Genomic DNA, 12,511 nt, shown 5'->3' with positions numbered 1-12,511 from the left:
AACGCTTGAGTGGTCTCTCTTAACCCAAAACAAAACGAAATTGGGCAAAAATATCCCCCCCCTTTTTGAATCACAGCACCAAATACGACAGATGTTCCGATCTTGTACCCCATGTAAGCATTGTGCTTCTAGCCGAGAAAGAGGATTATAAGTATTTAGCCTCCGATGATAAACGTCTTACTTGTAGATGTAACGAAAGTTCATGTGCAAGCGGACTTTGACACCCGCTCAGCAGAAACGATCGATAAACCTTTTCACAAGTCGAAAAAAAAATAAAAAATCATCACGCTGACACTCGCAGCTTGTCACCATACGCTGCGTGCTGACGAATGTACCAAGGGGTTTCCGATTGGCTGTTGAGACCAGCGTATTGCCAAATCCTTCTGCAGTATTCTACTGCTGACGAATGTATCAAGGGGTTTCCGATTGGCTGTTGAGACCAGCGTATCGCCGAATCCTACTGCAGTATTCTACTGCGTCATCATTCTTGAAGAGCAGTTGACTAATGCACAACTCTCGCTCAAACGGAATTTCCACACAGCCTCAATAAATCACCATATGCAGGTCACGGCATGCAGATCGATTCCGTGAAGCGCTAATCGACCCCTTCCACTACCCTCCTCACCTCCATTCATCTGACAGCCGCCGGAGAAGTACGCAAGCTTCTCACCTGTGAAATACTGCTGCTGGAGGAGGTAGAATACCAATACGACTCAGTCTGACAGCCGCCGGAGAAGTACGCACACTTCTCAACTACGAAATTCTGCCACTGGGGGAGGTAGGATACCGATACAATTCTGCTTTGTACTCTGCTTCTGTTGTATTATTGCCTCTTCTTCTCGGCCGACATCCACGTTCCGAGGGTGATTACAGCTTGATACATAACACATCCCATCCTCGTTGCCAAAAATTATGTTGTACCCTCTTAGGTACTAGTGAACACTCAGGACACGTTCAACTTTCTTGTAGTCTTTATTGTGGGATCAATGAGCCACCGCTCCTCACACCACCGTAGAGAGGCTCCAACTGCCTCTTCATGGAACTTCGACATAGCATCACCAATGACAACACAATGGAATTCTATAAGCACTCTAACAAGCATAGTTAAGCACAACAGACTCTCCCTGCTATGCAGTTGAACATGGTCCACAACATTTGGGGTGCATCGGCTCCGACTGTGGAATGGGGCCGAAGACAGACAACTTGTGCGATTTGGCCTTTTGTGTGCCAGTGAAGAATCCTGCCGAGACTTCCTATGTTTGCACCAGGATTTATGCTTTGACTTTGTCTAGTACTTACCCATGGGCAGAGACCTGGACCAGTCTTTGGAGTGAGAACGCCCTCACTTCTTTGCTTCCTGCTTCCTGATGGCCTTTGGATGCATCAGAGATCATTTGTCACATGACGTTGAATATTGCTTGTATCCAAACACCAAAGGCAGATGTCATGTGAGTCGATAACTGAAATCTGCTTCCTGCAGTTGTGGCGCGTCTTGAATCCTGTAGTCTTCGGGGCAAAATATCCCTAACGCACTGTCACTGAAGTTGATAAAAAACAGACAGCATTTCAAGAGCGGAGCTGAGGATAAGCATTGAAAGACAGAAAAAAGGAACTAACTTCTGCGCTCATGGTGGTGTCTATAAACAACAGTTTGCCATAACCTCTGGAGGTAGGACGAGGCTGCTGTGGAGTCTGAGGGCATCACCTACTGGCAGGCAGGAGCAATTGCTGAAGAGTTTCCTCTGGCACCTAGGAGAATTCAAAAGGTGAGGAATCGGCATTGGAAGTATCCATCAGATATTCTCATTACTCTGGATACATTTATGACCATCTAATGGGTACTCAACGAGAATTACAGCAATTTCTTTTATGAACTTATCTTGGCTTCAGTTGTATGAAAGTAGGAATGACCAATTAAGTGATCATTTAATGGCACAATGACATTTTAATACTGTAAGAACAGTAAGGTATGCTTACCCATATATACTTACCTTCAGGATATTGTTGTCAATATTTTGGCAGGGCAATATTTTTCTCCTCCTTATTCTGGCATTCAAGCTTTAAAAAGCCATAGAATTTGCTGAATGTAAAGTCTCAGCCTTTTCCTTAGTTCTTACAGTCACAGGGACAACCTCACCATTTAATAGTGACCCCACTAACCATAAAGCTCAATACTCTGTCAGAGGTGTCAGGATGGCTTCCCAAGCCTTCTTGATACTCAGCAACCTTGACTGAAAATATCACACTGTTATTTACCTAACCTCTGGCATAATCTTTGCCAACTCAGTGTTATTTAACAGTGATTATTGGACTCCTCTTTGTTTGCATCTCAATTTGTTTTACACACATTTACGTTTTGTCTTGATTAATAGCTAAGGTATTTTTTCATTTAAAGGTTCTCATTTAAAGTTTACATTTGGACTCTGTTGTGTACCGCATATTTAACAGAACAGCGATATCAGAAATTTCACTCCAACAGCTCTCACGCCATTTTACCTACCGTTCAATGGCTTCGATGCCATTGGGTTGTCTAGTTACTAGAAATGTACTATGCAGTAGGGTACATCTAGAAGGGTGACTGGTAACACCACATGGGCTGTGAAATTCGATGCCATGGTGCCCAGGAGTGTCACCTCTTGGTGCATTACATGTCAGCTACTATAGAGGCCAGCAGCAAAGGAGGCTCATTTTGCTTACTGAACACCAACTTACTCTTTGTGTCTTTGTGTTCAGGGAAGAAGTTGTCCTCTGGGTGAGAGAACACTTTTCTCTTTCCCAAACCAACAAAGGGCAGCTGATGCCACTCCCAAGGTTGTCAAATATCCTGCTTTTCCGTAGGGTACCTTCACAAAGGAAGTAGTGCTTCGACTGTATGTAGGTGGAGATGTGATGTGACTACGCAGATGTCGGAGAAGAGAGCTGGTGTCTTGACACTGGACACTGGAAGCAACCCACCTCCCTTTGCATTTGTAATAGGACTGCTTCATCAGGCAGGCTTTGCTTTACATTGCCTCTGTAACAAGTGCATAAAAGCGAATACGAATTGCACACAAATTAGTACTCTTTTTTGATTGTCCTAAAACAGTGGTAGACATTTCAAACATTTCTTTTTCAGCTAACTGTGGCTCCAAAATATCTCCCACCCTCTTTGGTCAGCGCAGATTTTGCAGCAAATTATCTCACAAAGGTATATGGATCTACCTTTGGACAAAAGCCAGACTTAAGGTATTGGAGTTCATGTTTACTGGTATATATATTGTTCAACCATCGATTCAGACAAAGACTATACAATGATCCTTTATTATGTTTCTGCAAAAGTGAATGGAATATTTTGGTACAATATGTATTATATGAGCTTTTCCAAAATAACAATGATTTAGAGTGTGATCTAAAATAGTTCATTTTCAATAAAGAGAACGTTCTTTTACTTTAACCATGTTGTTACAAGAAGTTGCTATTGTCCATTGGATAACCTGTAGTATCATCCATGCACAATACTCATTGTCGTAGAATATGAGTCCAGTTGACATTGGCAGAGACATCACCTTCAATTTGCCATCACATCCACAGAAGGATCTATGCGTTAGAGTCCGGGGTAGCTGGATTTATTGAGGGAAAATGGAATGACAGCGCAGGCGTTATATGTAGAAATGCCTGATGTCCTTTATAGCTATGAAGGAACATTTGGAAGAGTCAGTAGATGATGCTCACCCACGAGCACCCATAGACCCAGAGAAATTTTAAGCATTGCCTTGCACTGCAGGGCATAATTGCAGTGAAGTGGGAGAGCCTCAGGTTTTACCAGGACATCAAATGAAGGCCATCCTTAGAGTTACTTTCTTTGAGGTGTGCAACCACCAGACATTTGGGGAATCCAGATGTGGCATGTGGTGCTCTGGCAAGTCGATACAACCCACCTCCCCCAAGACTCTTGTAGTGTCTTATATTTAGATGCTGGCATGGTGTGCAAGAAACTTTGGTAAATACCTGGGAAATAGGTGAACGTGTAGGAATGGAAGGTTTAGAGGTTACTGCCAGCTCTCGGAGGCGGGGCTCCATAGCTCCCACTGCCATCTTTCTTGATCTTGTGGCCATGTGAGAAATAGGCAGCAAGTTCATCCCCACATGCAAACTTGGCGGGTGCTAGTCAGGCAACTGAATGTGGCCGAGTCAAGGATCCCACCTTCTGAATGTGAGAACCCCACGTCTGACTTATAGTTGGTGGCTGGGAAGTGATTAGTGAGACCTCTGCAGACAAAAGCTATGGGCTCCCCTCTTCACCCCTATATAAACAGATGCCTCAGTAACGCATTACACTGTAAAGAGACAATAACGCTTTACAGCGCAATCACTTGAGGTAACAGCTATCAGGCTATAAAGGAGAAGAGCCCCTTAATTCATTGTCTTACGTAATTTCATAAAACATTGCATGCAGCTGTTAGGGCACTTTGGAGCACTTATTAAGGGGTAAAGAGGGCTGTGGAATTACGATTGGCATGATAGTTCACTGAGAGTACAATAGATCCAGATCAGTGTTTGTTGCAAGCGCCTTGCAGTATTGATGGATTGCCAAGCCTAGTGAGAGGTCCACTATAAATCCTTCAGCTCCTGCAAGGTGAGGGGGCCTTAGGCATATCAATGGCAAGATGAGGGTACAGGGGAAAGATAATCTACATGCAAGTGGTGTCCAGAAGCTTATAGATGCTTTTATTAGGCACTGACAGAAGCAGAATATTCCTGTATTCAGATCCCTTAGGACCTCTGATAAATCACAGCTCAGTCTATGGTGTGCTGAAAGGGAGCTCCAGACAGTGGATCAGTAGCGGTAAAGAGTCCGAATAGCAAATATGGTATAAGTATGTGGGCACCGTTCATTCTAAGAGCACCTCTCTGTCTTTTTTTGTGACAAATGCTGAGAAGGTATAATTGAAAATACACCAATAGTCGGGTAGTTGGTAACCGTGATCTTGAGGTTGGCACTTCTTTAAACATTTATCAGTGCTCCGATCCACTGAATGAATTGATCCAAGTTTAGCCATCCACAACGAACTCTGAGCTAACATATAATGCTATAGCTAATCCCAGCATACCACCAACATGCTTTCTCCAGTCTGCCAACAACCTGACATTTTTTAAACAGCTCAATGATGCCTGCAATGGTAATTAATTCACTGACTTAATGTCCTAAAGTATCTTCAGAATTACAGAGCAATACACCACCCCACCCTTAGCTTTCAATCTTTATAAGACCTAGGGCCCGATTTTTGTGTCAGTGGAGAGGGAAATCCATCACAACGGCGACTGTGTTCCCTCCCCACCAACATAATGGTCTACCCACCTTATGTAAATTTGGGAGTACCATAGTTTGACGATGGTGGAGACTTCTCCGTCTTCACTATGGTCAAACTCCTCCAATGCCCTGACGGAGTAAGGGTCATTGGAGGTTTGAATATGTGTCCACCCACCTAATTTAGATGAAAGGACATACAGCCCTTCTTGAATGCCCGTCACCGACAGGAAAAACCTAGTGATAAAGGGCAATGATAATGATGACTCCCATGGCAAGGGGGATATTGTGTTTTTCTTATTTTCAAAAAGAAAATCCTGCTTTGGAATTTTCTTTTTGACAATGACATTTTTTTTTTACGTTTAACGTACAGCTCTGCCATGTTGACGGAGCTGTCGATCTGCACTGGCAGAAACGCTGTGACAGCTGTTGCTGTAAATGTTTTAAATGTCCATCACCCTGGTGAAAGACGGGCCTAACCACTATCTGGCCCAGTAGGAAATTGGGTTACTGGTTGAAGGGGGGGACCCTACTTATGCAGCAACCAAACTTTTGTGTCAGTGTGAAACACAAGCAAACCCCAAATCAACCTGTCCTCAACTCTTTTGTAGCTTGGCACAGACTCTGCATCAGCCCACTCACAAAGGGTTTCACACTAGTCTTTTGTGCATCCAAATAAGGTGGTGCCATCGGGGTAAGGAAGGACATTCCAGACACCTCTGTAGGGGGAGGAGTATAGAAGTTTCTCCCACTTCAAAGTGGGCATGAGGTATAAGTAGTGGACCCTCAGACCCAACTCTTCAGATAACTTCTAGAGAGTGGCGGCCGGCAGAGGTAAGAGCAGTGGGGCGAGGGCGGGGTGGGGGTAAGTCGACAGACGATGGGGTAGGTAAAATAAAATAAAAGAATAAATAAAACCACTTACCTTGCGCTCGCTGCATCGCCGACTCGTGCAGCTTACATTACATTATCACACCGAGATTTGGTCAAACCCATCAGCCCACATTCCCAAAAAAAGAGATGAATGAATCCTAACATAAAGTCTTGGTTAGCCTGTCCCCATGGGTGCTGCAATGACATTAATACAGGTTATCCATCCGAGTAGAACTTCTCACAAACACTGTTCCCCCCGAGTACCTGGAACTGGACTAATTCGAACCAGACCCAGAAAGCCATCTTGGAGAGTCTGTCCCAGTGCTTCAGCCGTGAATGGCAGATGTTTAGTTATAGCTCTGATACAACATACCATATCTTGCTCTAGTTTTAGTTTTTGTTCTATGTTTGGTGTTCATTTTCTTATATTTCAGGTCTTTGATTCTGTTTCCAAACATATGTACAGCGCTCTTGGGTCATGTTCACAATTTATAAAACCCTTTAAATAAAATAAATATGGAGATGGTAGTGAAGGAGGGAGAGCACCTTCACATCTGGAGTGCCAGCAGGATGCCGACTAAAGAGGTTGAAGTACCCCACAGCTATGACTGCTTCAGATGCTCTACAGAAGTCTGAGGTTGTGGGTGTCTGGTGGGATGCCCGTGGTTCCCAGTGAGAAGAAGGTAACACTCCAGGGAAGGGGGAACTGAACTACAACATTCATTGCGGGAGTCGTATTCCCAACTGCAATGCACGACAGGAACAGCTTGCAATCCAAAATAGACCACTCCTTGTTGTCCGCCTCCTCTGCCCCCTTCCTCCTCCACAATTCAGGCGCTAGGAAATCATGTTTATCTTTATTTTTCTGTCATTGTGGGGCCTCGAAGTGAAGTAAATGTATTTTACCACGTAGCTGATAATCAGTCTGCAATGCCCGAGTTGCCTGTTTCGATCCTGGAGGTCACTCGCCATTAGCCACGCGCTCCTGTAGCCTGGTCACTCGCCGCGCTGTCAGGCTCCACTGACCACACTGGAACTATTATCAAAATATTTCCATTTACATGTGTGTTCATCTTTGGAAATGATATCAGTAGAACTGTTGCAATACATTTGCAACACAGCTGTTTCATTTGGATTTATGTTACCCTCAATTCCATTATTATTCAATGTGCTGCTTTTATGGTTATTCCAAAACGTTTCTGGTTGAAATTGTATTTTGTGCTAAATTAATAACATGAATTAATTATTGTCAAAGATTTGTTTCATATGCCAGACATGGCCCCCTCCCTCGTTTGACTGGATGCTCCCACTATAACTTACTGGTGAGATATGAGGATGAATTGTGTATTTTTCATACTATCCCTCATGTGGACAGGATTTGGCCTAATAGTTCGGGCCCCACTCCTCTGGTGGGCTTTGCTTGCTTTGCAGTGGCACCTCACCGTAATGGACCAAAACGGCTGATTTGCATCTGGGGTTTCTTGTCTCATTGAGAGTGCATTACTAGTTCATGCCAAACTTCTCCTTCTGTTAGAAATGAGGAACAGATTTGTGTACAGTTATTCTCCTTTTGTGATTGCACAAAGTATACCAACAGTGGTGTAATATGGTACACAGGATACTTTTCAATGGGTTAGGAGCAAAGCAGTTGTTTTTGTTTTTCCTCTTAATGAGTAGCAAGCATGAGTACCCCTTGCATGCTGCGCTTACAAACAAAGGGCCTAATTCACACAGATTTTTTGTGAGCAGGTGTAACTCACTCTAGCAGTCCTCTTCGCTTATTTCTGAATGCCACATGTAAGCCAGCACTCATTACTCATGGAACTGGTATAAGTGTATATTGGTGGGCAAAATTATGCCAGGAGTTGCCACCATTGTTCCATAGATCACCCCAATATGGCCATGGATCACCAGATACCACTGATAGTTTCACATGCCACGGTATAACTGGTCTGCTTTGCACCGCATGGGTGCTCACATGCGCGCACGGCGCAACACACATGTGCAGACACACACACACAATACCAGTGCACATAAATGTGCTCACTTCCTTAGACATGCACACACTTGTGCACACTCAGACACATATGCACACATATGGGCACACACATTCCTTGACAGAAAATCAGGCACTTACCTGTCACTGCTCACACTTTTGCCTCTGAACTCCTATGCTCCTGGGTTGCTCCTACACCAGGGCACCCAGGTCCACCCCAACTATCACAGTCTTGCACTCAAGCTTATGCAACCACCTCTGCCATCTTTCCTTTTTGCCTCTGTCCTCACACACCCGCATAGTGTAGTTGACAATACAGGGGCCTACATCCTGGCCCTTTTTGTCACATTTAAAGCCGACCTGAGACCAGGTGGGACAGTTTAGCTTGCATGTGACCTACTGCCACATCATAAACAGACACTTAAGGAGATGTTCCCAGACTCCTTACTGTAGTATGATTGGATCTGCACTCTATATCCAGAACAATGTCTTTACAGTTCCTTGTCCCTTGATAATAGAGTTTTGATTTCCATACAAAGAAGGGATGTGGTCCGTCGGCTGCGCTGCCGCCTCTGGTGCAGCAAACCAGGGTACGAGCCTCGAGGTCGCGTCCACATCATGTGATTCTGGGCAAATCACTTAATCTCCCCGTGCCTGAATCTGTAATGTAAATAGAGTGCTATGTAAAGCGCTCCAATACCTTCGGGTCGAGTTCGCGCTATATAAATATGCACAAAAAAAAAGTTACTGATGCTGGTTACAGATGTATCCCTTATGCACATCTCAGAGCGCTCTATGCCTCTACTGATGCTCAAGGCTGTCTCCGGGTCAAGAAGCCTATGTGCCTGAAAGTGAGAGAATGAAAGAGGGAGAGAGAGGGAGAGAGAGAGTGAGTGAGAGAGAGAGAGAGAGAGAGAGAGAGAGAGAGAGAGAGAGATATGGTTGCACATTAGTTGAGCTGGTTTCCATTCTGAGGGACTGGAATCCTGTAGCAATTTTCAGAAGGTAGCACGACTCAGACGAATGACCTACTGGGCTGACTGGGCTTCACATCTGTGAGCTACTTACTAATACCCTGAGAGAGGCTGGTAGACCACAAGCTAGTGTGAGGATTCCAATCTACTGCATGCCACGAAGGACCACAATATGCTCTGATAGTCCCAATGTTCAAGAAAACCTTCAGGATGTCACGAATGGTCCCCGATTATGATTTGACAGAAATAATATCTAATCAAGGTCCACTAGATGTCCTGGATGGCCAGCTGTATTAGTCAGAATGTATCAAGATTGTCCAAAGTATTCCATGCATGAGCACCTATTATCACTCCTGAATGTCACAGCAAGGGAAATATATCATGGATAGACCACCATCATGCCTGTCATGGCCAGAATGTTGCAAGAATACCCTCAATCGTTTCATAACCAATATGGCCAGAATTTGGCAGGGCCATAACTGAGCAGTGTAGTTATGAAACATAGACTCCCCCCCCTCCCCCCCCACTCCCGCCCTGCTGCACTCCTGTTGCTAGGCTCAGCAGTTGTAGAGCAGCAGCGCAGCCCACCAATGACTTTTTCAGTTCTCAAAGTCTAGTAGGGCAGCACCCCAAAGACTCCCACCGAAGCTCCATTACTGAAGAATGAAAGGCTGGAGGGGTAAACTGGAAGGGCTCTAGTTGCTGGAAGAACCATGCCTATATTGACGCCTTTGATAAATTAGGTCTAACCCCACACAAGCTGGCAGGTCAGTACCCTTCCTAGAGATGGGTGATGACTGCACCTCTTTCTAATGGGGAGAATGGTGCCTTTTCCAAAACATCACCAGACAATTCTAAAGTATTTTGACTACTGTAGAGGCAGATTACCTTCCTACATGTGTCACCAGGGAAATGGAGAAAATTGTACAACGCCACATAGATCAGAAGCCACACATATTGACAGCGGAATGAGATAGAGAAATTACCAATACTCTAAGAAAGTGGGTCCACTCAGGAGGTTTAAGGCAAAATGCCACATGTGTTATCAGTCTGATCTCCCTATGCTAGGGTCTTGCACAATCTTTTTCCCCTGCACTCAGAATAACAAACACTAAGTAACCAAGCAACAGTTATTCTACTGACACGGAGAAAGTAGGGAATTAGAGGAAGGTAAAGGATATGTTTATTTTGGCCCCTTAGGTCAGATTTTTAAAGACCACGAAAAATTCAGTACATGATGAAATTCAAGGTAAAGATAATTTGTTTCTCCAGTTCCACATGGGGGTATGATTTCATGGTTGTGAGATAATCCTGCAGTGCTGTAATACGTAGACTATGTTTGAATGTGTATAATCTCCGTGAATGATGTATTTCGCATGGGAGCTGAGTCTGTAATTGGAACCATTCAGAGGCCTGTGGGTGCAACAGGTTTGCATGAGCAGATGTTATTCGCATTTGGGATTACAAACTAAAAGTAACAGGCAGCAAAAGGATGGATAGGTGGACTGATAGACATGTAAACATTTATGTAGCATTCTGTGGAACAAGGGCATGAAAGGCAGTGGCACGTCTTGCAAAACAAGAAGTTGCACATGTTAGCTAAACTGCAAGGGGACTGCTTGATAAATTGACATTGAAGCTGGCATAGTTATGATAGCCAGAGGTGGAACCAGTGGCGTGGCGTGGGGGGGTCCACAGGGGCATTTGCCCCGGGCACAAATTCTTAGGTGTACATAATTTTAAAATAAAGTATTGCACCCTCTAAGGTTTAGAAACGAGTTTTTTTTTTAAAATAAAAAAAAGGTAAGTGGTGTTTTTTTGGGGGGTACAGAATTGTTTTTTTGTGTTTGTAGTAGGCTTTTAGGATTCAGGAAATGGGCATTGTCTGGGAGTAATAGGAGGTTTTTAGTGTTCAAAGATAGGTAGTATTTATGGGTTGTAGGGTTTTTTAGTGTTTAGTGATGGATATTTGATAGAAATTTGGATTTCTGGTAGGTAGAGGTATGCACCCTGTACAAGCAGGAACTACAGTCCTAGTCAGGGTAAGTCACAACACACCCTAAATTATCCTGTGCTCACCCTCTGATTGCTTGGCACAGAGCAGCCAAACTTAACAGTAATGTGTAGAGTATTGGTGCAACGCTTCAAACACTAAAACAGAGAAAACACCACAAAGGCTCTACACCAGATTATAAACATAGATTATAATTTTATTGATACAACAAGACCAAAAAGATAAAAATCCAACAAGTAGAAGTTGCAATATGAATTTTCAAAGAATAAATGTCAAATGCCGCTTAGAAGCAGGAAGAGCTTAAATGAGTTATCTGTAATATCTGCAACAATGTCTCAACAGGTATTAATACAGAACCAATTTCGCACTTTATAAATAAGAACACAAAGGGGAAGTACTAAGCACATTACTGAGTTTATATAAGCATTTCAGAATACAGAATGATATAAAGCAGCATCATCATTTATCAACAATAGGCGCAGTGAGTGCAACAAAGTGAACACTTAGTGCTCGTGAACCAGTGCCCATGAACGGCGCATGTGAAACACATTAAAAACAAAAGATAAGCAGTATATATGTAAAAGCTGCATAAGATCTTAGTACATGAGTTGGATATTGAAAAGAAAATTAATGGAATAATTTAATAACTCAAGAAGCCAAAATGTGCTGCTTTAAATGGAAACTGAGTTTTGACCCAAATTATTAACCCCTTCGCTGCTAGGCCTTTTCCCCCCCCTCCTATGCTAAGCCTTTTTTGGCTCTTAGGGGTAGTTCGCGCTTAGACCCCTGTAACTTTATGACCACAGAAGGTATCCACGCCAAATTTGCGTCCTTTTCTTCCAACATCATGGGGATTCTAAAGATACCCAGGGTTTGTGGATTCCCCTGGAGGGGACCCAGAAATTAGCCAAAATACAGCAAAATGTTTTTTGGGGGGGGAAAAATGGGAAAAAAGCTGCAAATGAAAGTGTCTGGGTCTTTCCCTGCAAATGGTATAAAAAAAGGGTTTGTGGGGCTGAAATCACCATTTTCCCAGCTTTTAGGGAATGACAGACCTTTGTCAGAAAACCAAAATTTTTCACACAGTTTGGGCATTTTTCTGAGACATAGCCTATTTTTGCAATTTTTTGTGCTTTCAACCTCCTTCCAGTTGATGGTAGAAATGGGTATGAAAGCAATAATGGATCCTGGAAAGCTATACATTTTAGTAAAGTAGACAACATTCTAAATTCAGCAAGGGGTCATTTGTGTAGATCCTTCAAGGTTTCTTTTTTTTTTTTTAAATAATTCTTTGTATTAAACAATGCAGATGGGGTGGTCAATGCATACAGTCAGTAGATCATCAAATACAGGTGTATCACACTTAT

The 12,511-nt window shown here is 43.4% G+C and overlaps 1 protein-coding gene across 1 annotated transcript in view; it reads left to right on the top strand.

The window, feature by feature from the left end:
• Positions 1-12,511, top strand: part of PODN (podocan) — a 286,283-nt gene that overhangs the window by 155,656 nt on the left and 118,116 nt on the right. Inside the window, exon 5 of the mRNA XM_085602596.1 lies at positions 3,116-3,225. Within this exon, the coding sequence (XP_085458722.1) occupies positions 3,116-3,225 (110 nt within the window). The remainder of the gene's footprint in view (positions 1-3,115; positions 3,226-12,511) is intronic.

This window comes from Triturus cristatus, chromosome 4_2, assembly GCF_964204655.1.
Source record: "Triturus cristatus chromosome 4_2, aTriCri1.1, whole genome shotgun sequence".
Classification (NCBI taxonomy): Eukaryota; Metazoa; Chordata; class Amphibia; order Caudata; family Salamandridae; genus Triturus; species Triturus cristatus.
Note: the sequence above shows the minus strand (reverse complement) of the source record. Positions and strands in the feature narration are given on the sequence as shown.